Raw genomic sequence first — 27393 nt, forward strand, 5'->3', positions numbered from 1 at the left:
GGGTGGGTGGGGGCCCCAGTGATCGTCCGCCATCTTAAAAAAAAATCCCAGCATGCCCTACGGCCGTGGGGAGCCTCAGTTTCACGGCAGCAACCATGTCTGACGCATCCTCTACGAGCTCCCGCTCCACGGTGACCCGCAGTCATGGAAAACGACTCTCTGAGGAGGAAATACGCGATATTTTGTATAATGACGGTGCTCTGGATGATGACCTGGAGTATGATCCAGAGAAAGACCTAACTCAGAGATCTGATACGAGTGAGGAAGAGACAGAATTGGAAGATGTGGCGAGTGTGTGTGGTACTCGTGCCTCGCCCGGCCTGCCTCGCCGCCCTGGGTCAACACCGTTATCATCACCACCATCATGTATGTCCCCAGACGCTAGTAGTTTATTCAGTGATAGTACATGTGACGAATCTTTCTCGGGCTTCAGTGACATTGGCTCCGATACGAGTAGTGTGGACGACCCGAGTACGAGCAGTGGTGGTGTTACCAGGTGGGGTTTTGCTACCTCAGTAACACGCCGCGGCAGGCGGCAGCGTGCCTCACAGCATGTGGACAACGACAGTGGCCCCTCAACATCATTTATTCGTGGTAGGTCTACAGTACGTAAATCTGCCTCAGCGCCTAGCATACCCTCACGCAGCTCCAGCAGAAGCAGCGGACGACGTAGCCGTAGTTTTGGTGCTCGTGGTGGTGTTGGCCGTGGTGTTGGCGCCAACACCAAACCCCCTGGTGTACTTGTGTGGGAGGATTGCACCACATTTGTCCCTCAAATACCAACATTTGATGATAGCGATTTTGGTGTTACACCATTATTCCCATATACTGGTGATGATATGGCAGACATGGAATATTTTCAGGAATATTTTGACAATGTATTCATGACGCATCTTGTGACTGAGACAAACAGGTTCGCTCACAGCCTCATAGACGAAGGCATTTTACCTGCCTCATGGCTCACACGATGGAAGGACACGACAATCGACGAAATGTACGTGTTTCTGGCACTCTGTATGATGATGAAGCACTCTGAGAAAGCTGTCATCCAGGATTATTGGAGCAAAGACAGCCTTGTTCCATCACCTGTGTTCAACCGGTACATGTCGTGTGATAGGTTTCTCTTGATTCTCAGGTGCCTGCATTTCGAGAATAATGCAAATGAGGACAGACACGACAGACTGTGGAAAGTACAGGAAGATGTTCAGTGACATGAGAGGGAAGTTCAGGGATTATTTTGTACCTGGACAGAATGTGGTTATTGACGAGTCGCTTGTACTGTTCAAGGGGCGACTGGCATTCAAGCAGTACATTCCATCAAAGCGGCACCGATTTGGACTGAAGTTTTTTGTGCTATGCAACTGTGAGACTGGTATTGTCTTGGACATGATATTATATTCTGGTACAGACGTTGACATACCGGCTCAAGATGAACACGGTTTCTCTGGCAGTGTTGTAAAAACCCTGATGGAACCGTTGCTGAACAAGGGACATGTACTGTACACCGACAACTATTACACCAGCCCCTTATTGACCAGATACCTCCTTGCCCACAACACCGGCGTATGTGGCACTGTGAAGAGCCACAGGAAGGAAATGCCAGTGTTCGGTATAGCTATAGCCGTGGATGAGTGCCAGCTGCGCAAGTGTGACAATACGCTGTCAGTGCGGTGGAAGGACAGACACGAGGTGAATATGCTGACTACGATTCACACCGGTGCCATGTTGGACAGTGGGAAGGTCCACTTTCAGACACGCAACACCGTGTATAAACCAGACTGTGTCATAGCTATAACGTGAACATGCGCCTCGTCGATAAGTGTGACATGATGCTTGGTGGAGTGGAGTGCGTGCGCAAGTCTGTGAAGTGGACTAAAAAGTTCTTCCACCTCATGGATGTTGCAGTGCTCAACTGCTTCAATATGTACTTAGTAAAATCTAGCAGGAGACCGTCTATATGTACATTCAGTGCTGGTGTTGTGTCACAGCTGCTAGTAAAGTATGGCAAGGAGGGTTCTGTTGTACCGCGCGGAGTGCAAGCAACAATGCCACATGCAGCTCCAGACAGATTGAGGGGTAATGAGAACTTCGGAGTACATATGCTCGAGTATATGCCAGGCACAGCATCACGGGAGAAGGGTAAACGTGTGTGTATAGTATGCAGGAACACAACCCGCAGAGAACAGAAACGAAGATGTATCAGCACCTGGTGCGTGGAGTGCAAGGTGCCACTCTGCCCTGTTGGCTGTTTCGCAGCATATCACACACTCGCGGAGTACTGAGTGTGTTTATGGTGTGTGTATATAGTGTGTGATACTGTACAGTGTGTATATAAAGTGTAAATATAAATTTATTTGGCATGATACATTGGAAATTGTGCAGGATAAGTGAACTTGTTTGCGATGCACGTAACACAGTGTCTACGGACAGTACGGATGTTGTACTGTGATATTATAGTGTACATGTTCATTATACATTGGATTGGCACATAAAAACAATGAAAATGTATCTGGAAATGTGCGCAATAAATGAACGAAAATATATTCGCGGCAACTCGCGCGCCCCGCCCCGAGCGCCCCACCGCCTCTGAAAGCTTACTCCACGGGCGCACGGGGAATGATGACGTCACGCCCCAACTTCCGGACCCCATAGCAGCCAAAGTAAGTACAATTTCAATTTTTTTTTTACATACCCATACTCAGGGAAGGGTTTTTGACACTTTAAAAAGAAAAAAAAGAATTTTTTCCAGAGAATTTATTTCCTGCGCACTGCGGGGGTGTCACATTTGGAGGCAACGCAGTTAAGGGGCTAATGACACTATTGCAAATGAAGGTATCTTTGTAATATATTGCTGTACCGCCACCTTTTTTATTAGGCCTGCAGTTATGAATGGCTTTATAACCAGCTAAATTGTAGAGTTGGGTATAGTCATTACTTAGCCAAGTTTCTGTTAAAATGAAGAAAGATAATTTAGTACCTAGTGCTGTAAGTAGTGCATTTATATCATCAAAATGTTTACCAAGTGACCTAACATTTTGGTTGTAAACTGATAAGCAGGTGCTATTTAGGAGTTTGTTTTTTGCAAGATTTGCTGTTGCTATTGATTTGCTAATTGCTATTTGATTTGCTATTGTATACATACTGTAAAGGACATAAATATGCATCATATACGATAAAAAAAACAAATAAAACCGCATTGGAAATACAAAGAACAAATAATTGAAAATATATTTATGGCAACACCCGATGCTTGAATGGCCCGCACGACCGTGTCTGGGCAATTCATTCACGGGTGACCAGGCCCTGATGACGTCACAGCGCACCTTGTCTACATCCCCACAGCCAAAGTAATTGGAATTTGGTATTTATTTTTACATAGACATGTTCAGGGAAGAGAATTTATCATTTTACGAAGAAAAAAAATTTTTTGGGAACACTTTATTTCATGCGCACAGGAGAAATTTCACAATAAACTCCGCGCAGCCTAGTGGTTAACCACTGAACTACCTCAACTGAATATTCTTGGTCGGTGGGAAACTGTGCCAACAGAGAAAACATTTTTTTATTTTTTGGTTCCTATTTGAAACACACGCGCAGTTGGTTGTGTACGAGATGGATGCCTTAGGCCATCAGTGAGTGGCTGCCATTTTGAAAAAATATCCTAGAATGCCCTGAGGCTACTCTCAGGCCCGAGGGTAGCCTCATTTCTGATCGAGCAACCATGTCCGACGCCCGTGCCTCCAGCTCCTAGTCGCCTGTGGGACATGCTGTCGCAAAACCACTTTCTCCAGGGGAGATAAGCAGTTTATTGTTTGAAGATGAAGTGGAATATTATATTGATGACCCAAGGGTCGATAAAGACATAACACAAGGGTCCGATGGAAGTGAAACAAAAACATTTATTGTGGACACATTACTGACTTACTGTATCACAGTTCCATGGAACATTATGAACGTTCTAATGTATACATATTGTAAAGGACACAAATATGCATCATATATGATAAAAAAAACAAATAAAACCACATTGGAAATACATAAAACAAATAATTGAAAATATATTTGTGACAACACCCGGTGCTTGAATGCCCGCGCGACCGTGTCTGGGCGATTCATGCACGGGTAACCAGGCCCTGATGATGTCACAGTGCACCTTGTCCACGTCCCCATAGCCAAAGTAAATGGAATTTGGTATTTATTTTTACATAGACATTTATCATTTTTAGAAGGGAATTTATCATTTTACGAAGAAAAAAGAATTTTTGGGAACACTTTATTTCATGTGCACAGGGGGAATTTCACAATATACTCGTCGCACCACGGTGGTTAATCTCAATTAGTATTAAGTTTTAGTTTTTAGTGTTTTTCCTATCCGAAACGCTTTGCGTAATAGTGGCTTTAGGTATTGTATGTACTAGCTCTATTTATAAATTCATCAATATTTGTATCACACCTTTTATGTATGTACTTTACCTGAATAAACATTTGAATTTTGAATTTGAATTTTGTAATTATCTTATGTCTGAGTTATTTGCAGTTAGTTAAGCCACATTATTTGTGTAGTCATTGCCTCAGTTAGGAAGATATTCAGTTTAGGAAGTGTTCAGACAGGACATATGAAATTTTTCATTATTTTCCGTGCTAATCTTTGATTTAATAAATCTTTTATAAAATATATGGTGTTTAGTAGAATTTCCCCCAACGTTTATTTTACATTGCTGTTAGCCTAGAGCCCATGTGTGAGACTAGGCTCCCTCGCAAAGCCTACAAGCAGTTATTTAATACCTCTGATAATCCCTTTATACTTTGATTTAATTCCACACTTAACGTAAACCTTATCCCTCCTTTTCGGATAACTTGGGATTCATTTTCGGGGTTTTATACCTAACTGACGGTATCCTGCTTCATTGTCAATTGGGGGGAATTACTCAGTGCTTAGCAGGTGGTGGCAGTGTAATTCAGAGTTTGCAGTGTAGCATAGAAGGGTACAGTATTCTCAAGCCGTGATATCTAAACGGTCGAATGTTCCTAGATCTTGAGGAGTTGAACTGAAGGTTACACAGTAGAACTCTGGTTTCTGTATATTTACTCAATAACAACCAGCAATTAACCAGTAAATGAGGTTAAGGGATAGCCCCCATTACATTATCATAAACAACAACCTCAACAAAAATCACATAGTTTTGGAAGGTGACTTCAATATTGATCTAGGGCAACATAATAGCCCTCAAGTCGACTATTTCCTTAACAGCATGAATTTTTGTATACTCATCCCCGCAATCACCAGGCCCACCCGATTCACTCAAACATCCGCTACTACCCTGGATCACTTATGGAACAACATAACAGCTTCCCTTACATCAGGTATAATCACTGACAGAACAACTGACCACTATCCTACCTTCCTTGTAGCGACTATGGCCATATCACCACCAGCTAACAAGAAAATTACCTTTAGGTTACACAGTGAAGCAAGCAATAAGCAATCTCACAAATGCCCTCCACAATATAAACTAGGAATCTGAATTTAATAATACACAGGATATAAATTCGTTACCTAGCCTCTTCCTCTCCAAAATTCTAAGCCTTTACAATACTTATTGTCCTTTCCTCACCAAGCAAGTAATTGGCAAAAGGTTAAACAATCCCTGGCTCACTAACGGCATACTTAAATCAATTGACAAGAAACATGAATATGAAAAAAAATTAGGATTGGCCTAGTTGCAAAGGAAGTAGTTAAGAGGTTACTCGTCAGTGCTTACCAGTATAATAAAAAGAGCATAGTGTTCCTATTACGAGAATAGATTCAAAGAAGCAAAAAGAAACATGAGAAGCACATGCAGAGCTATTTCTAACATCCTAGGAGCTAAAAACATTCACATAACCAGATAAAAATCACCAAGAATGCTTATACACCTACAACAGATCTTGAAACAGCCACTGAACTTAATAGCTTCTTTTCATCGATTAGTGCTAACCTTGCCTGAAAAATCCCACAGACCCAAACACATGTTACCACTTATCTTTCAGGCAGCTATCCAAACTCTCTTCTCCTCTCACTGATTAGCCCTACAGATGTTATGTCCATCAATCACTCACTAAAAACCAAAGCTGGGAATATTAGTGAAATACCATTGATGGTATACAATAGTGCCTCCCATGCTCTTGCACCACCCATAGCTTTGCTGTTCAATAAATCTCTAGAGTATCATACCTTCCCTGATATCCTTAAAAAAGCAAGAGTAATGCCAGTTCATAAAGAAGGTAACATGGCAGACATAAATAATTACAGACCCATATCAAATCTACCTATACTATCAAAAATATTTGAAAAAATTATTTACAAACAGCTCTACTCCTATCTTGTAAAATTCAATATACTAAGTCCCTGCCAGTTTGGCTTCCGCTCTCAAAAGAGTACCAATGATGCAATTGTTAGTCTTCTTGACTTAATCTACTCAGCCTTAGACAAAAGTGAGTTTCCAATTGAACTCTTCATTGACCTGAGAAAGGCTTTTGATACTGTTAACCATAACTACCTTTTACTTAAACTCCGCCATTATGGAATCTGTGGCCTTGCTTTGAACTATATCCAATCCAATCTTAGTGACAGACACCAATATGTAGCCATCAATGATATAACCTCTCCTACTCTACCACTAACTGTAAGGGTGCTACAGGGCAGCATCCTAGGAACCCTCCTGTTTCTTATATACATCAATGATCTGCCTAATGTCCCTAACATGCTTAAACCTATATTGTTTGCTGGTGATACTACTCTCATCTACTCTGACCCCAATCCACTCATAATTAATAATGTTATAAACAATGACTTAAAAAAAAGTCCACTTGTGGATGTCACTCAACAAACTCACACTAAACATAGAAAAGACCTACTACATCTTATTTAGAAGCAAATCAATAAATGCAATTCAGCTTCAGATAATGTAAACATTAGCAATAAAAATGATGGAAAGTTCCTTGGCCTATACTTAGACAAGAGACTCAACTTCATCACTCACATACAACACATAACCAAAAAGGTTTCTAAAACAGTTGGTATGCTCTCAAAGATCAGAATTATGTACCCTACTCTGCTCTCCTCTCACTCTGTTATGCACTTATCTACCCCATCTTACTTATGGTATCTGTGCTAAGGGTTCAACCTCTGCTAACTACTTCAAGCCCATGATCACCCAACAAAAAATCTGCTATCAGAACAATAAATAAATAAATAAATAAATAAATAAATAAATAAATTAAATGTTTATTTAGGTAAGGTACATACATAAAAGAAATTTTTACAATGACTGGTGGACTTATAGATAGAGCTAGTACATATAATGCCTAAAGCCACTATTACGCAAAGCGTTTCGGGCATGAAAAACTTAAATGACTAAAGCTTAATACTAATTGAGCATAAAGAGTAAAATGAAAACAAGAAATGAAAACATAGCTGAAAAAGCAGCACAAATACAATTCTGTCGACAAACAGCGCTCTTTAAAAAAAACAGACATTGGTTGACAATAGAGGGGTAAGGTAGGTTACAGGGAATTTATTAGGTATAGCTTCGTTTTTATCTTAAACTGGTTGAGAGAGGTACAGTCTTTAACTTGGTTGGGAAGGTCATTCCACATTCTGGGCCCCTTGATTTGTAGACCATTTCTAGTTTGATTAAGTTGTACTCTAGGAACATACAGTTGAGGAAGCTAACAGCAGTAGGGTGTTCAGGCTCGCAGAGGTCAATATTAAAGTCCCCTGCGATAATTAGATGGTTTTTGTTCAGTCTGTTATCAAGTATTAGATTTCTAAGGTTTGAGTTGAATTCTGACACATCAGTGTTAGGAATTCTATACACTGCACCCACAGACAGGACAGACTCGGCACCCTTGACTCTGAAGCTGGCGAAGATATACTCCCCATAGCAGTCTCTAGTTCTAATTTCTTTTAAGCATGTTAGTTCTTGGTGGTAGTAAAGAGCAGTGCCCCCACTTCTCTGAAGCTGACGACAGTTGTGAATTGCCGAGTAGTTAGGCATGTTAAAGAGTTGAGTAGTATCCTCTTTCAACCATGTTTCAGTAAGTATAATAAAAGAGAATTTGTTGTCAATAGTTTCAATCAAGGCACTAACATCATCGAAGTGTTTACCTAGGGATCTAACGTTCAAGTTGATTACAGAGATATTGTGATTATGAGTTAATACATTGTTTACATCATGTGCTGCAAAATATCTGCAATTTAGATCATTAAAGTGATGATTGTCATAGATAGTGGATAAGAGGTTTAGTTCTGGGTCTATACTTGTCTGCATAAAAAAGCTGATTGCAGGAAAACAATGCAAGAAAGGCAAATTACAAGGTAGAATTAAGCTATAAAAGGGGGAAAAATATGTAAACAATAATGTACAAAACAAACACAAAATGAACAACAAAAGAAAAAAATGAGGTAGCTTACAAGGGGCTTACAGGGGTACAATGGAGTAAGGGAGTATGGCGAGGCTAGGCAACCTAGGTAATAAATGAGATTAAAGAAAAAACATATAAACATGGACTATACAAAACAAAAGATATAGAAATACAAAACAAAGATATAAACAAGACTAAATAATACAAAAACAAATTGAGCAAAAAAAGAAAAAATGAGGTAGATTGCTTACAAGTACTCTCAGGTACACTGTAAGTAACAATTTGCAATTTGAGATACAGGCAAAGCCAGGGGTACAATGGAGTAAGGGAGCATGGAGAGGCTAGGCAACCTAGGTAATAAATGAAATCAAAGAAAAAGTTGAGTAATAAACATAGTTGAATAATAAAAATTCACTCCATACATTCTCTTGTGTCAATTACATTTATAAAACCATTTCCATAAGTGCAACCCCTGTTCTGAAACTCTTCCTGGACAGAGGTAATAGAACACATACTCACCACACAAGACATAAATATCTCTTTGATATCCTCAGAGTCAAACTTAATTAATCTGTGTAAACACTCTATGCAAATAAAGGGACCTAGTCTATGGAACTCACTTCCAAATGAAGTGAAAAGCTGTCCAACTTTTGCCTTATTCAAAAATAAAACCAAAAAAGTACCTAATTTCATCTTCATAAATGTTCTACTTATTGCTTTATCTTCACACTGTATCTAGTGTTACCCAATTCCCCAATATTTGTACCTTAGCCATATTACTTTACCACTGTAATCTTAGATATATTATCTGATATCATGGTTGTTGTATTGAGTGCATATACTACTGCATTATTCATTAAAATGTTATCCTAATGTACCTAGTAATCCTTGTTCATTATTGTGTATTATTCTAATTTGCTTTTGTGTCAAAATTTATTGCAATGTACCTGTAAACATTTTTTGTCAATTTTACTGTAATTACTGTACTTAAAATTATCTATACCTGTAAAATAAAGCTGTAAATTATCTGTAAACATCTTTTGTCAATTTTACTGTTAATTATCTAAAAATTATTCGTTAGTTTAAGGACTTGCTCGAAACGCTATGCGTGCTAGTGATTTTACAAGAACATAAATTCAACTTAATTTCTATGTTCTCTGTTAACCTCCAATGTACCTTCTTGTATATAAATAAATAAATTCAGGTAAATTCAAATCCATCTTCCTTCAAGTAACTATTAAACAAAGAAATTACAGAAAATCAATGTGGGAACTCTGCTGACAGACTGCCTGCATGCCACAGAAAACTGGCAGAAAAAATGCCTAGAAAATAAATACACCTACTATTAGCAGCCATTCCACACCAATTTTAAATTTGTGATCTCTATTTCGACTTACTTGTTAGTGTAGTATGAGAAGCAGTGGAATCATTGAAGTACATAGAATGACAAGCATCGGCAGCTCTAATGGCACGTGATCCTGATGATAGAGAAACACTATAATGCCAGTATCTACAATTGGTTTTACATATTTATATGTTCCACATTACCTGCTGTCACAACCAATAACATTATAGTAAAATATTACCAAAATAAAATATACAGTGGCACCTCGATTAACGAATTTAATTCATTCCGGCACTGAGCTCATCATGTGGAAAACTTGTCTTGCGAAACAACAACACTGTTATCGAAGGTGTCCGAGAACCAGCGAGAATGCTCATTTATCGAGCGAAAGCTCGTCAGTTAAGACATATTTTCTGCGAGTGGCTTGCTCATTACTCGAAATGCTTGTAACTGGAGTCACTCATCACTCGAGGTTCCACTGTATTATAATACCTCAAAGCTATGATGTTAAAGAAGTTCAAATAATCATGTTTCAGTAAGTTTCATATCTCCATCAATCTCAGACACATTTCTACTGGCTCTCTGGTTTGGCTACACATGAAATATGATTTATATATCAAGATTAACAACAATAATGCAAAACATAAAAAAACAGCGTCGAATGCAATGAAACACCATTTTCTCATCAAGCCCCAGAGGCTCCCTGAAGCAATCCAGACTGATATGTGCTATATTAATTTGGGGGATATCATTTATGGGAGTTCTTGCCTACCATGGACCCAAAGCCAGAACCTGACCTCCTCAGAGAGGTGAAGGGAGCAGTGGCCATATGAGCACTCTACATTTAGAGTATGTCATGTCTGCCATCAACCGTATACCCCAGAAAGGTAAGCATAACAATACAAATGTTCATCTGGTGAAAATTGCAACCTACATCCAAACAGAGCCAAAGAACTCCCCTCAAAATAAAATAATTAAACAAGCAAATCATCATCCAACTAGCACGCCCACTTGTTAGTGCCCCCGTGTCAGGTGCGGGAGGGGGAGCTTGCTCAGGTGAGCAGGCAGCTCAATCCTCCAGTTCGTAGAATGATGAAAACCGCCAACTGGAGGAAGGGAGGGAGGGGTGTCAGGGAGCTTCCGGGGCTCACCCACAAAAATGGCGTTTCATTACATTCAATGCTGGTTTTCTGTGAGGAGCCTCTTTGGCTTCCTGAAGCTATCTACCCAAAGAAAAGTAAAAACAGGGACTTATGTGGGAGGAGGCAGCACAGTATATCTCTAGACGAAGAAACAACAACAGGCCGCATCAGAAGTCCCAAAGCAACACAAGACCGCAGAGGACTCAGAACAATGACAAGATAACGGCAGCCAGGCCCCCCTGTTCGATATCCAAAACCCCTGTGCTTGAATGTCAACCCAAGACTATTTTGTATTCCCAAATACAGCAGCATATTTCCTCACATCATGGGCACGAGGGTAGACCATAGGCTGGCTAGATTTGAGAACTCTGCATACAATCTGAGAAACAAGAGCCTTGGAACAGCAAACCAGGGGGAAACCAGAACAACCCAGGGCGCATCTTTACAGTCTCCATGGTGTAGTGGTAAGACACTCGCCTGGCGTTCCATGAGCACTTTGTCATGGGTTCGTATCCTGGCCGGGGAGGATTTACTGGGCGCAAATCCTTAACTGTAGCCTCTGTTTAACTCAACAGAAAAAATGTGTACTTGGTTGTAACAACGATTCTTCGCGGCGGGGATCGTATTCCAGGGCCCTGCCCGAAACGCTACGCGTACTAGTGGCTGTACAAGAATGTAACAACTCTTGTATATATCTCAAAAAAAAAAATCTATGGACAGTGAACCAGTGGTCCGCAGGTAGCGACATAAGGCCGCAACCGGACACAAAGCATGATGCACCCCCCCAGCCTAACTAACCAAGCATCAATAACCCATGAACCCTGTTGACCAGACCACACACTAGAAGGTGAAGGCACGATGACGTTCCGGTCTGTCCTGGACCATACTCAAATCGATTGTACAATCGGTCAGGGGCCTCGTAGCCTGGTGGATAGCGCGCAGGACTCGTAATTCTGTGGCGCAAGTTCGATTCCCGCACGAGGCAGAAACAAATGGGCAAAGTTTCTTTCACCCTGAATGCCCCTGTTACCTAGCAGTAAATAGGTACCTGGGAGTTAGTCAGCTGTCACGGGCTGCTTCCTGGGGGTGGAGGCCTGGTCGAGGACTGGGCCGCGGGGACACTAAAGCCCCGAAATCATCTCAAGATAACCTCAAGATATGGTCCAGGACGGACCGAAACGCTGTCGTCCCTTCACCTTCTAGTGTGTGGTCTGGTCAACATTCTTCAGCCACGTTATTTATTTATTTATTTATATATACAAGAAGGTACATTGGGTTTGTGAGAATACATTGGATAGTACAGTATTTACATTCTTGTAAAGCCACTAGTACGCGCAGCGTTTCGGGCAGGTCCTTAATCTAGCAGATAATTTTAAGTAGGTAATTTCTATCAGAATTGATAAATGATAAAGATACATTGCAAGAGAAAAATGAGATGAGAGAGCTAAGTAAGTATATTAAAGCACATTGTTATATTAAAGCTCTGATTGATTACATTGTTATTGTGACTCATTGCCTGCAACCCATGAACCCCTCCAAAAGCCTGCCTTCTCATTCTTTGCCTGAAAAGGAGAGGGCTGCAAATGAACAAAACGACCCCTAGGACCAAAGGAGCAGAAACCTTTGTGCTGAAGAAGAGCATGAAGCTCTCCAAACCGACCCCCAGAGGCTTAAGCCAAAAAAAAAAAAGCTTTCATAAAACAATCATGGACCGAAGGGGCCACAACAAACTGAGGAGAGGAGAGAAACAAGAGCGCTGAGTCTAAAGACCAAGAAGGCTCAGGTGGTGTACGAGGAAGCCCGGAGATGAAGAAATGCACGAGTGAGCTCATAGAATGGAGCAGAAGTGATAACCACCCCAAACATAAGCTGGTGCAGCTTCACCAATGCCACATGATAAGAAGCGACAGTATTTGGCGTGAGAAGCCGGTCATGAAAAAGCCAAGAAAGAAAGGACAAAACAACTGAAACAGACACTGATGAGACCCTACAAAGAGAAAGGAAATGGCAGAAAGACCACCAGGAGATTTCATACTGTCACTGAGAGGAAGACCACAGGTGGGACGTCATCAAGGAAGCCATCCAATCACCACATAAATGGCGATACACCCATGTCAAAAAGACTAGATGCAAAGAACGGAGGAGTAGGGCAAACCAGCAAGATATCTCACCGGCCCAACCTGCTAAAAGAGGCAGAGCCACGGAAAAACTCTCGGGTTCGGACACTGAGCACTGAGCCTAAAACTACGGCCATCATGGGCTAGGAGAAGCACTTGCCCCAACAGGATTCAAGCCGAGCCAACACCTAGAGTAACAGGTGGACCGGGAGAGGAAGGTACAGGAACCCCCATCTTGATCAATCCTGCCTCAAAGCATCCACCATGATGGCCTTGATGTCAGGGACCAGCGCCATGTATAATGGTAGACACGGGGACCACATCAACATGAAGAGGCTTACCTCCTGGCGCCCAAACATCCGGCAAAGCGAAAGGGAAGAGGTGTCATTGACCGTCCACTCCGTGGAAAGGGGGGAATGAAGCACTACTAGCCGTCTGCCAGAATGTTGGACATCCCCTGAATGTGAACAGCTTGGAGACCCAAACTCCGAGAAGTCACCAGAAGAGCCAGTCGAAGCGACCAGCCCCAAAGAGCCATGGACCGCAGAGTCCCCCCCCCCCATCCTCCCCAGTTGAGACAATGAACCACAGGGGTGCAGTCCGAATAGAGCCAGATCACAGAACCCCGAGTGATCCAAATCCTCTGCAGCACCTGTCACACAGTCGTAAACTCTCGCACAGTGCTGTGAGCTCGATGGAAGAACGGAGTCCAACGCCCATCCTGTTTACCCTTGTTTACCCAATGGGTAAACAGGAGCACAAGCAGAAAACAAATCCCGCTGTACTTCGGGTTGCAGGTGGCACTGACCAAACAGGCAGCACGATGGAAGCAGGATGGATGATCATCACCCTGAGACATGGGCAACAAGCAGCCTACGACCTCGCTCAAGGTGAGAGAGGACTTGGAAGACATGCTCATGGTCACCTCAAGCCCCAAGGTGTTTTCTAGGGTCCGCAAGGAGGAGTAATCCTTCAGGGAATCCAGGCACAGGGTTAGCGAAGACGGTTGAACTCTGTCTTCCAGGCAAACTGACCCCTAGAACCAGTCGTGAAACCTCGAGGGCACCAGAACAGGACCACCAAACCCAATCTAGGCTGATCTAATGGGAAGCTAGACAACCCTCCTCCAGCCAAACAAGAATTAAAGCAAAACCCTCAAAATTTTACAAATAAGCAAACTGGACTCCAGAGAGAATCGTGGCCGCCACGTGTGTGCAGACTGTGCTGACCACAGTGCGCCCGACCCAGCAACAATCACTGCATACTTATGGCAAGACAGAAAGCCCCACGACCCCCTTTCAACCCCAAGGGTGGGGTCAACTTCAAGCGACAGAGACCCTAACAGGAGTGAGTACCGAATACCCCAGGGAAGACAATCCTGAACACACATGTAATTACCTAAGTGTAATTACCTAACTATAGTTACAGGATGAGAGCTACGCTCGTGGTGTCCCGTCTTCCCAGCACTCTTTGTCATATAACGCTTTGAAACTACTGACGGTCTTGGCCTCCACCAACTTCTCACTTAACTTGTTCCAACCGTCTACCACTCTATTTGCGAAGGATGAATTTTCTTATATTTCTTCGGCATCTGTGTTTAGCTAGTTTAAATCTATGACCTCTTGTTCTTGAAGTGCCAGGTCTCAGGAAATCTTCCCTGTCGATTTTATCAATTCCTGTTACTATTTTGTACGTAGTGATCATATCACCTCTTTTTCTTCTGTCTTCTAGTTTTGGCATGTTTAATGCTTCTAACCTCTCCTCGTAGCTCTTGCCCTTCAGTTCTGGGAGCCACTTAGTAGCATGTCTTTGCACCTTTTCCAGTTTGTTGATGTGCTTCTTAAGATATGGGCACCACACAACAGCTGCATATTCTAGCTTTGGCCTAACAAAAGTCATAAACAATTTCTTTAGTATTTCTCCATCCATGCAATCCATAAAAGCAATTCTAAGGTTAGAAAGTGTAGCATAGGCTCCTCGCACAATGTTCTTAATGTGGTCCTCAGGTGACATTTTTCTATCTAAAACCACCCCTAGATCCTTTTCTTTATCAGAATTCTTTAAAGATTTCTCACATAATATATAGGTTGTGTGGGGTCTATGTTCTCCTATTCCACATTCCATAACATGACATTTATTAACATTAAATTCCATTTGCCAAGTGGTGCTCCATATACTTATTTTGTCCAGATCTTCTTGAAGGGCATGACAGTCATCTAAATTTCTTATCCTTCCTATTATCTTAGCATCATCAGCAAACATGTTCATATAATTCTGTATACCAACTGGTAGATCATTTATGTAGACAATAAACATCACTGGTGCAAGAACTGAACCCTGTGGTACTCCACTTGTGACATTTCTCCATTCAGATACATTGCCTCTGATTACTACCCTCATTTTTCTATCAGTCAGAAAATTTTTCATCCATGATAGAAGCTTACCTGTCACACCTCCAATATTTTCTAGTTTCCAGAACAACCTCTTATGTGGAACTCTGTCAAAAGCCTTTTTAAGGTCCAGATAGATGCAGTCAACCCAACCATCTCTTTCCTGTAATATTTCTGTGGCTCGATCATAGAAACTGAGTAAATTCGATACACAGGATCTTCCAGATCAAAAACCATACTGTCTGTCTGATATTATATCATTTCTCTCCAGGTGTTCTACCCATTTAGTTTTGATTAGTTTTTCCAATATTTTGACTATTACACTTGTCAATGATACAGGTCTATAATTAAGGGGGTCTTCCCTGCTGCCACTTTTGTAGATTGGAACTATGTTAGCCTTTTTCCACACATCAGCTACAGCTCCTGTACACAGGGATGCCTGAAAAATCAGTTGAAGTGGAATGCTGAGCTCAGGTGCACATTCTCTCAGAACCCATGGTGAAACTCCATCTGGACCAACTGCTTTGTTCTTATTTAGCTCCTTGAGCATTTTTTCCACTTCGTCTCTAGACACCTCTATGTGCTCTATGTTGTTCTCTGGAATTCTTATTGTGTCTGGTTCCCTAAAGATTTCATTTTGTACAAACACACTTTGGAACTTTTCGTTTAGTGTTTCACACATTTCCTTTTCATCTTCCGTGAATCTATTTCCCATTTTCAACCTCTGAATATTATCCTTTACCTGCAATTTGTTGTTTATGAATTTATAGAATAGACCTGGTTCTGTTTTACATTTGTCTGCAATCCCTTTTTCAAAATGTCTTTCTGCCTCTCTCCTCACTGCCGTGTAGTTGTTTCTCGCATCTTTGTATCGCTGGTATGTTTGGGGGTTCGGCCTCTTCCTGCATTGATTCCATTTTTGTGTCTTTTGGTCTCTAGCCCTCTCGCAATTTCTATTGAACCAATCCTGTTTCCTAGTTCTGCATCTCTGTTTTGGTATAAATTTTTTTGTGCCTTTATCATATATTTCACAAAACTTGACATACATCTCATTCACTTCCTTGCCTAGCATCAAGTCTGTCCAATTATACTCACTAACAAAAATTTCTAAGTTCACCATAATGTCCTCTCCTGAAGTCTGGTTTTTCAACTGCTTCAACCTCCTTATTTTCTTCCAGCTTATAACGCATTGCATACTTTATTCCCAAAAAGACATGGTCACTTTTACCCAAGAGAGGAAGGTACTGAATGTCAAATATCTCTTCCTCCTTCCTGGTAAATATCAAATCTAGCATGGAGGGAACGTCCCCTTCCCTCATCCTCGTAGCTTGTTTAACATGTTGATACAAGAATGTTTCCAGGATGAGGTCTACAAATTTACAGGTCCAAAAATCTTCTGTTTTAGCTTCATATGCTTCCCAGTCTATGGATTTCAAGTTGAAGTCACCGACTATCAACAGTCGTGATCTATCGTTACCCGCTCTCGCTATAATCTCTCTCATTATTGTTATAAGACCTTCACGTTTACTATCTAGCTCCTCCTTTGACCATGTGCTGCTTGGCGGTGGACTATATGCATTTATTATCATTAGTTTATCATCCTCATGGCAGATCTCTAGTGCTATTATGTCAACTTCTTGTGGATTGGCAGTCATTATTTCGTTCACCTTTAGGTGTTCTTTTACCAGCACGGCAACGCCACCGCCTTTCCTAATTTTTCTGTCCCGTCTCCAAATTGAGTAGCCCCTTGGGAATATGACCTCATTTAAAATTACATCTTCAAGTTTTGTCTCCGTGAGTGCAACAATGTCTGGTGTCTGCAGCTGTATTACATCACTTAACTCCAGTATCTTCGATCTCACTCCATCTATGTTGGTGTATGCAATCTTCAGGAACTTGTTCCCCCTCTCCTTATTCTTCACTCCCCCTCTCTCTATTGATTTTGTTGGTTTGCCTTTATGTACCACTTTACTGGTTTGCCTACCCCTATCACTTTGTAGAAAAAAGAATTTATTTCTTCTTCATTCCTGCTCTCATTTAAATGTTTTGCCTCGGCGAGGTTCAGTTTCAGCTTCTCTCTATCTTCTTTTGAAAGATCTCGTCTTAACGGCCACCCTTTCCCATCCTCATCACTTTGCAATTTTCTAGCATTCCTTAATACTTCTTCCATCTGTTTGGCACCGTTTAGGGTGATCCTCAAAGGTCGATCTTTCCCTTTTACATACCTGCCTATTCTCCTGTAGTCGCACACATTCTCTATGGTTGTAAGACCTTCTACGAGGCCAACAATTTTATCTATTACTTTAGCTTCTTCTACAGCTCTTTCTGACCTAGATGGTATCGCCTTTTCTTTGCAGCCAAAAATGATCAGGGACTTACTCCGATCAACTGTGTTTTGCACCAACTTCGGGTTAGATGCCAATTCTTTTCTCACTTCCAGCCTAATGTTTGTTTTATCTTGGTTGCTGCAGTGTTTGACTTCCTTTACTGCTTCTTCTATTTTTTCCTTCTCCTTGGCCACTTGTGCATAAGTGAGTTGCATATCTTTCTTGCACTGTTCAATGTGTAGCACTTACAGGGTGTCTAAGGAAGCGAGCTCTAGACACATGCAGCCCTGTGTACAGAAAAACACCGGGCCACAACAACCACCCCACACAGCTGGCACAACCACACGGGGTCAAAATCCAGACAGTAATGCAAGGCCAGAGGTAATGTGTGTCCCCAGTGCACATCAGTATAGAAATGAAAGGTTGAGCTGCCAGCTCGCCTTAGCAGGTTTCCCCTGTCAGGGAAAGGTGGGGGCACACTAGTTGGATAACGATTTGCTTGTTTAATACTTTCACGCAGCGGTGGCGCCAGACATCATTACCAAGTTTTCTCTCGTGTCCGCATAAGTGACTCCGTCTGGAGACTCGAGAAAAAATATTTGTAAAATTCCAATTTCTATCTGATCTACTTGGGGATAGTTTACAAATGTTAGCCATGAAATTTACGTTTTCTCTGCTTGATACCTGCTTGATGGGGTTCTGGGAGTTCTTCTACTCCCCAAGCCCGGCTCGAGGCCAGGCTCGACTTGTGAGAGTTTGGTCCACCAGGCTGTTGCTTGGAGCAGCCCACAGGGCCACATACCCACCACAGCCCAGCTGATCCGGAACTTCTCTTAGAAAACAGTCCAGTTTTCTCTTGAAGATGTCCATGGATGTTCCGACAATATTTCTTATAGTCGCTGGGAGGACGTTGAACAACCGCGGACTTCTGATGTTTATACAGTGCTCTCTGATTGTGCCTATGGCACCTCTGCTCTTCACTGGTTCAATCTTGCATGTTCTTCCATATTGTTCACTCCAGTACGTTGTTATTTTACTGTAGATTTGGGACCTGGCCCTCCAGTATTTTCCAGGTGTATATTATTTGATATCTCTCTTGTCTCCTTTCTAGAGAGTACATTTGGAGAGTTTTGAGACGATCCCAATAATTTTGGTGTTTTATCTCGTCTATGCATGCTGTACATATTCTCTGTATTCCCTCTATTTCAGCAATCTCTCCTGCTCTGAAGGGGGAAGTGATTACTGAGCAGTAATCGAGATGGGACAACACAAGTGACTTGAAGAGTACAACCATTGTGATGGGATCCCTGGATTTGAAGGTTCTCGTAATCCATCTGATCATTTTTCTGGCTGACGCGATATTTGCTCGGTTATGCTCCCTAAACATTAGATCGTCGGACATCATTATTTCCAAATCCTTGACATGCTGTTTTTCTACTATGGGAAGATTCGATTGTGTTTTGTGCCCTGTATTATGTTTCAGATCCTCATTTTTGCCGTACCTGAGTACCTGAAATTTATCACTGTTAAACATCATGTTATTTTCTGCTGCCCAATCGAAAACTTTGTTGACATCTGCTTGTAGTTTTTCAATGTCTTCAGCAGAGGTAATTTTCATGCTGATTTTTGTGTCATCTGCAAAGGACGACACGAAGCTGTGACGTGTATTTTTGTCTATATCAGATATGAGAATAAGGAACAGTAGCAGTGCAAGGACTGTACCTTGAAGTACAGAGCTTTTAATATCGCTTGGACTCGATTTTATCTGATTGACTGTTACTCTTTGTGTTCTGTTCGACAGGAAATTGAGTATCCAGCATCTTACTTTTCCAGTTATTCCCATTGACCTCATTTTTTGAGCTATCATGCCATGGTCACATTTGTCGAATGCCTTTGCAAAGTCTGTGTATACAACATCTGCATTTTGCTTCTCTTCTATGGCTTCTGTGATTTTGTCATAGTGGTTGAGTAACTGTGACAGACAGGATCTTCCCGCTCTAAATCCATGTTGTCCTGGATTGTGCAATTCATTGTTTTCCATAAAACTAGAAATTTGATTCCTAATCACTCTTTCAAACACTTTTATTATGTGTGATGTTAGTGCAACTGGCCTATAATTTTTTGCCAAGGCTTTACTCCCCCCCTTGTGCAACGGAGCTATATCTGCAGATTTAAGTGCTGCTGGTATCTCCCCTGTATCCAGGCTCTTTCTCCATATTATGCTGAGAGCTCTCACTACTGGTATTTTACATTTCTTTATGAATATTGAATTCCATGAGTCAGGCCCAGGAGCTGAGTGCATAAGCATATTGTCAATTTCTCTTTCAAAGTCTTCCGAGTTTGTGGTAATATTCGTTATATTATCTGCAGCTTGAATGTCATTCATAAAGAAGCTGTCTGGGTCATGAACTTTCATGTTGTTTATTGGTGTGCTAAACATAGCCTCATACTGGCTTCTTAGAATTTCACTAATCTCTTTGTTGTCCTCTGTGTACGTACCTTCATTTGTAATTAACGGTCCAATACTGGTCAAGGTTTTGGATTTTGATTTTGCGTATGTGAAAAAATATTTCGAATTTTTCCTTATCTCTAATAGCTAAAGAGCTTATTTGGGAGAACGGCATGGCATTGCATCATCGTGGTAAAACAATTGTATTATTGACACGACGAGTATAATCGACGTAGTTTTTTATTTGTTGCCGGGCAAACGCATCCTTATGTGACGTTTTATACTTATGTTCTTCTAGAACATTCTATTGCGAACACATTGGTACAAAAATGAAATACTGTACATACATCGAAAATTAATGTTAGGACAGTGAAATGAATATACACTTTTCAATGCGGGTTTCGCCGATATGCCGCCACGGGTAACACTTCGGCCACTCCACACACACTTGTGGGTGGGCTGCGACATTGATTCTACATTTATATGCATATGTCCGCGTAGGAAATTTTATTGCAATTTCAATGATACCAAAATTAACACTGTAGGACAAGTGTGGAGTTGACAACCCTGAAGATAGTAGAAACATTTCATTGCTGTCTGGTGCTCACAGCTAGTGATCGACGTAGTTTTTTATTTTGTGCTGATCTAACTCATGTTTTGGTGACATTTTATACTTATGTTCTTCTAGAACATTCTATTGTGAACACATTGATACAAAAATGAAATACGTACATCGAAAATTAACGTCAGGACAGTGAAAAGAGTATACACATTTAAGTGTTGCCGCTCGATCGCCCGAAACGCCGCACGCACAAGGGGCAAGTTTTTTTTCACTGCGTCAAGTGCACAAAAGTGTTAATTGTTTTATTTTGAGGAGGAGTTCTTTGGCTCTGTTCAGATGTAGGTTGCAATTTTCACCACTTGGAGGTTTGTATTGTTACGCCTAATTTTCTGGGGGTTCACCCCAGTTGATGGCAGATGTGATGTAAAAGGGGGGGTTTACCCCGGTCGATGGCAGATATGATATACTCTAAAAGTAGAGTGCTCATATGACCATTGCTCCCTGCGCCTCTGAGGGAATCAGATTCTGGCTCATGGTCCCCGATAGGCAAGAACTCCTGTAAATGATGTCCCCAAACTAATATTGCACATATCAGTCTGGATTGCTTCAGGGTGCCTCTGGGGCTCCACACAGAAAACGACATTGAATGAAATGAAATGCTCCCTTCTCGGTGAGCCCTGGTGGCTCCCTGAAGCAATGTTGCTGAGATAACCTCCTAATACTTAGCTACATTAGTCATACCAGGCATACTGTTAGCCTACCAGAGACCAGAGCCAAAATCAGGGAGCAAGACACATAATAATCACACTAATGTGACTGCATCAATGAGAAAATCCATAGCAGTGATGAGGGTTCGAACCTGTGTGGTGGATGTTCCCAAGCACATGATTCTAGCAACTAAACCACGACATAATAATCAGGTTTGCAAGAGACAGAGCACTCATCTGCATGGTTGGTGAAAGTGAACTGCCAAAATTTATCATAAAATTACCAACAAAATGGTTCATTTGAAGCTAAATACAAAACACTACCCAGGGCACATGCACATACTGTCTCCACTCGACTATCCGGACTATATGGGAAGGACCCCCAGCTGGATTATCACATGTTCCGGATAATAGTACTTTTTCACCTCTGAGTCCAAAAGGGACCATTTCCGACAATTTTTATACCACACGCATGATTTGAATTGACACACTAATTAGTGTGTGGGGCTGGTGCATGGGTGGTTAGCTGCCTAGCTGGTAGGTGGGCAGGGAAAGTGGGTGGGCAGGCAGGTGGGTGGGTGGGCAGGCAAGTGGGTGGGTGGGCAGGCAGGGATAGGTGGGTTCAGGCAGGTGGGTTTTGGATGAGTGGATGGCAGGTAGATGGGCTTGGTGGGTGAACAGGTTCGAGCAGGCAGGTGGGTGAGTGTGTAAGCAAGCAGGTGGGTGGGTGCATTGACAGGTGGGTAAGTGGGCGTGCAGGCATGTGGGTAAACAGGTGGGTGGGCAGGGAAGTGGGTGAACAGGTGGGTTAAGCAGGCAGGTGGGTGTGCAGGTAGGTGGGTGGATGGATTGACAGGTGGGTAAGTGGGCATGCAGGCAGGTGGGTAAACAGGTGGGTGGGCAGGGAAGTGGGTAAACAGGTGGGTGGGCAGGGAAGTGGGTGAACAGGTGGGTGGGCAGGGAAGTAGGTGAACAGGTGGGTAAGTGGGTGTGCAGGCAGGTGGGTGGGCAGGGAAGTGGGTGAACAAGGTGGGTAAGTGGGCATGCAGGCAGGTGGGTAAACAGGTGGGTGGGCAGGGAAGTGGGTAAACAGGTGGGTGGGCAGGGAAGTGGGTGAACAGGTGGGTGGCCAGGGAAGTAGGTGAACAGATGGGTAAGTGGGTGTGCAGGCAGGTGGGTGGGCAGGGAAGTGGGTGAACAAGGTGGGTAAGTGGGCATGCAGGCAGGTGGGTAAACAGGTGGGTGGGCAGGGAAGTGGTTGAACAGGTGGGTAAGTGGCGAGACTGGAACAGAGACAGACGACACGTGTGATCTGCCTGGTCAACCCCCCCCCCACTCCCCCACCTCACGCCAGCCTTCCCATCTCCCCTCTACATATGTCGACAGACACGTGGGTGTTGACACGCTGTACGATGCGCCTTAAGTTCTGTTAAATCCAATTTTATTTTATTGTAAATATTTAAATGAATAAATAGCATACCAAATACTGTACTGTACTGTTCATCTATTATAGTGTTATTTAATTAATATTCGTAACTAGCTCTCCACAGCAATAAGAAAACAATATAATTCTTGCAACACCGCCAACGCCACCTTCCTTCGTTAGGCTTAAGCGAGTCCCATACACACCACAATAGTTTTTCCTCCTTCCGTGACCAACTCCTTTCCTCCCTTCCTGACCAACTCCTTCCCTCCCTTCCTGACCAACTCCCTCCCTCCCTTCCTGACCAACTCCCGCCCTCCCTTCCTGACCAACTCCCTCCCTCCCTTCCTGACCAACTCCCTCCCTCCCTTCCTGACCAACTCCCTCCCTCCCTGACCAACTCCCTCCCTCCCTTCCTGACCAACTCCCTCCCTCCCTTTCTGACCAACTCCCTTCCTCCCTTCCTGACCAACTCCCTTCCTCCCGTCCTGACCAACTCCCTCCCTCCCTTCCTGACCAACTCCCTTCCTCCCTTCCTGACCAACTCCCTTCCTCCCTTCCTGACCAACTCCCTCCCTCCCTTCCTGACCAACTCCCTTCCTGACCAACTCCCTCCCTCCCTTCCTGACCAACTCCCTCCCTCCCTTCCTGACCAACTCCCTCCCTCCCTTTCTAACCAACTCCCTTCCTCCCTTCCTGACCAACTCCCTCCCTCCCTTCCTGACCAACTCCCTCCCTCCCTGACCAACTCCCTTCCTCCCTTCCTGACCAACTCCCTCCCTCCCTCCCTGACCAACTCCCTCCCTCCCTTGCCAACTCCCTCCCTCCCTCTCTGACCAACTCCCTTCCTGACCAACTCCCTTCCTGACCAACTCTCTTCCTGACCAACTCCCTCCCTCCCTTCCTGACCAACTTCCTTCCTCCCTTCCTGACCAACTCCCTCCCTCCCTTCCTGACCAACTCCCTCCCTCCCTTCCTGACCAACTCCCTCCCTCCCTTCCTGACCAACTCCCTCCCTCCCTTTCTGACCAACTCCCTTCCTCCCTTCCTGACCAACTCCCTCCCTCCCTTCCTGACCAACTCCCTCCCTGACCATCTCCCTTCCTGACCAACTCCCTTCCTCCCTTCCTGACCAACTCCCTCCCTCCCTTCCTGACCAACTCCCTTCCTCCCTTCCTGACCAACTCCCTCCCTCCCTTCCTGACCAACTCCCTCCCTCCCTTCCTGACCAACTCCCTCCCTCCCTTCCTGACCAACTCCCTCCCTCCCTTTCTGACCAACTCCCTTCCTCCCTTCCTGACCAACTCCCTCCCTCCCTTCCTGACCAACTCCCTCCCTGACCATCTCCCTTCCTGACCAACTCCCTTCCTCCCTTCCTGACCATCTCCCTTCTTGACCAACTCCCTTCCTGACCATCTCCCTTCCTGACCAACTCCCTTCCTGACCAACCTCCCTCCCTTCCTGACCAACTCCCTCCCTGACCGTAATCCCCCAGGTGGTCCCTCCCAACGTTTCCCGACACCACCCACCAACCCCACCCCCTCCAACACCATGGCCTTGAGCCACAGCTGTATGAGATTAATGCAGGTACAGCCCACCGGCTCAGATTTTTAACCGGCCAAACCGGCTTTTATCCGGCTCCCATGGCCATTTTGGCCGGATATTGAGATAACTTTATCCGTTCACGATTTTGGCCGTATAAGGGCGTTTTCCGGATGTTCGAATCCCGGATAATCGCGGGGTTACAGTAAGTTGCTAGCTGGCAACATCCCTGCAAAGCTCGCATTCCATGCTCAGTCAGCTGCTGATGGGCCACAATTTAACACACCTGTTAGCCCTTAAACCGCGCAATACATATATACATACATATACAATGGGAGTAACTTTTCCGAAACCGTGCAATATTTTATATACAAAATTCAAATTTTTATTCAGGTAAAAGTACATACATAAATGATGAGTTACAAACATAATGTTGGATTTATAGATAGAGCTAGTACATACAATACCTAAAGCCACTAATACACATAGCATTTCAGGCAAAATGTGGGAGGGGGGGGGGGAAAGACACTTAGCCTAAAACTTAATAGTACTGTAATTGAGATTAACCATTTAACTGCGCCAACCGAGTATTCTTGGTCGGCGGGAAACTGCGCCAACCGAGAAATTTTTTTTTTTTTTTCTGTAATCATTCTAGATGTATACGAGGTTGGTTGTGTACCAAATAGACTCTTAGGACCATCAGTGAGAGGTAGCCATCTTGGAAAAAATCCCAAAATGCCCTAGGGCTGCTGGCTGGGTTAGTACCAAGTGAGCAACCATTGGTGGCACACACGCCACTGGCTCCCAAACACCTCTCCGACGCAGTGTTGGTAGATAAAGCTCTGTAGGTGAAATTCAAACCTTATTGTTTGAAGAACAAAAGGGTCATAATATTAGTGAAGCTAGGCGCAATAAGGACCTAACACAAAGGTCGGATGCAAGTGATACAGCCCCTATGAGGACGATATAGCAAGAGTATTCAGTTGTAGCTCTGAGCGTCACCCTTGCAATCCTATGCTATCTCCAATTTATTTAGATGATACATAGATGAATCGTTTTCTGCATTCAGTGATGATGCATCTGGTACAAGTAGCATAGATGAACGCTGTTAGCGGCTTATATTGTGGTGTTTTCCATTGATATTTTCAAGAATTCCTGAATCTCTTCCTGACTGTCAGACATTCTTTGAGGCTAGCTGAATCTCTTTCTGACTGATGGACACTCTTTGAGGCAAGCTGAATCTCTTCCTGTGTGGGACCATACAAAGCGATCTTTTCAAGACTATCTTACAAATTGATCTTTTCCTATAATCTTTTCAATACTACCTTATGCTTTACCAGCTTGGCTACATAAAACCTACAAGTACTAAAGCCAAGGGTGTATGTGAGTGCATTATTTGCAAGCACACAGAATGAAAAAAACAGGAAGCGAAAATCTATCTGTACCTGGTGCAACGAGAGCAAAGTCGGGCTGTGCACCATGGACTACTTCATTGAATATTACTCACTTCCGAAGTACTGAGTGTGTAATACAGTGTGTTACTGTGTAAATAGTGTGAAACTGTACAAATTGAAATTTTAGTGAATTTTTAACAAGTAATATTGCGACAACAAACATTTATTGTGGACACATTACTGACACATGTATCACAGTTCCATGGAACATTATGTACATTCTACTGTATACATATTAAAAAGGACACAGATATACATCATATACGATAAAAACAACAAATAAAACCGCATTGGAAATTCAAAGAACATATAATTGAAAATATATTTGTGGCAACACCCGGTGCTTGAAGGACCCGCGCGACTGTGTCAGGGCGATTCATGCACGGGCGACCAGGCCCTGATGATGTCACAGTGCACCTTGTCCACGTCCCTACAGCCAAAGTAGGTGTAATTTGGTATCTATTTTTACATAGACATGTTCGGGGAAGAGAATTTATCATTTTACAAAAAAAAAATTTACAAAAAAAAAAAAAAAAATTTTTAGGAACACTTTATTTCATGCACACGGGGGAATTTCACAATAAACTCGACACAGCACGGTGGTTAACCCTTAACATGCTAGGGGTATAATATCCTTTGTTCTCCACAGGCGCATGTAATTTTGAAAAAAAAAATATATTTTTTCTTCCTAACCTGTTAATTTGTGTTCACTGATCACGGGAAAGATAATAAAAAAATCATAAGTGGCATATATTGCCCGCTATAGGGCGGGGAAGTCTGGCAAAAAACAGGCACTGACTCAGCGTGCGTCCCAGGTGGTCTGTTGATCGCCAGCTGTCAGGCCGGAGTTGCCACAAAGAGATAATTACCTAATCATTTCAATGTCTCTCATTGATTTTTGTAGTTTTTTTGCTGTAATATTATTCAATAGTGTGTAGTTTGATATATTTATATAATAAAATGAGTGAATCATTGCTGTACTCAAAAATATGGTGTGCATATTGTTGATTCAATTATGTTCATTAATCAGTGAACAAATACTTTGTCGGTTATTACACTATATACACAGGTTATATATAAGTATCTGCATGTTTTGTTCACCATAACGAACCACTAAGTAGCTATTATGAGTCAAAAAGTAACGAGGAGTGACCGCCGTGTACCAGCCAGCCACTCACGCCCTCCCTCAAGTCATCTGACTCACCCACATTCTCCTCACACAATACTGTTTTTGCTTTTATTCACTATATACAGACGCTATATATTAGTATCTACATTCGTGTTCACCATAACGAGCCACTAAGTTTTTATGCTGAGTGGCAGTGGCAGTGACAGGCAGTGGCAGCCCGCCACTGGCTGCCACTCCCTCCCTCCCACACCTCGCCTGACTTGCCACAATTCTCCACCCACCATACTGTTTTTGCTTTTATATACAGACGTTATATATAAGTATTTACATGTTTTGTTCACCATAACTGTACATCTAAGCTTGTATGGTGAGTAAAGGCACAAAGACGTAGGACCTCAAA

General features: G+C 42.8%; 1 protein-coding gene across 3 annotated transcripts in view; it reads right to left on the reverse strand.

Moving 5' to 3' along the window:
- Positions 1-27393, reverse strand: part of LOC123760820 (uncharacterized) — a 948105-nt gene that overhangs the window by 178663 nt on the left and 742049 nt on the right. For all 3 annotated transcript variants that reach the window (XM_069328212.1, XM_069328211.1, XM_069328210.1), the window contains one exon: positions 9804-9884. In XM_069328212.1, coding sequence (XP_069184313.1) covers positions 9804-9884 — 81 coding nt within the window. The remainder of the gene's footprint in view (positions 1-9803; positions 9885-27393) is intronic.

The sequence above is a fragment of the Procambarus clarkii genome, chromosome 21, assembly GCF_040958095.1.
Source record: "Procambarus clarkii isolate CNS0578487 chromosome 21, FALCON_Pclarkii_2.0, whole genome shotgun sequence".
In the NCBI taxonomy this organism is placed as follows: Eukaryota; Metazoa; Arthropoda; class Malacostraca; order Decapoda; family Cambaridae; genus Procambarus; species Procambarus clarkii.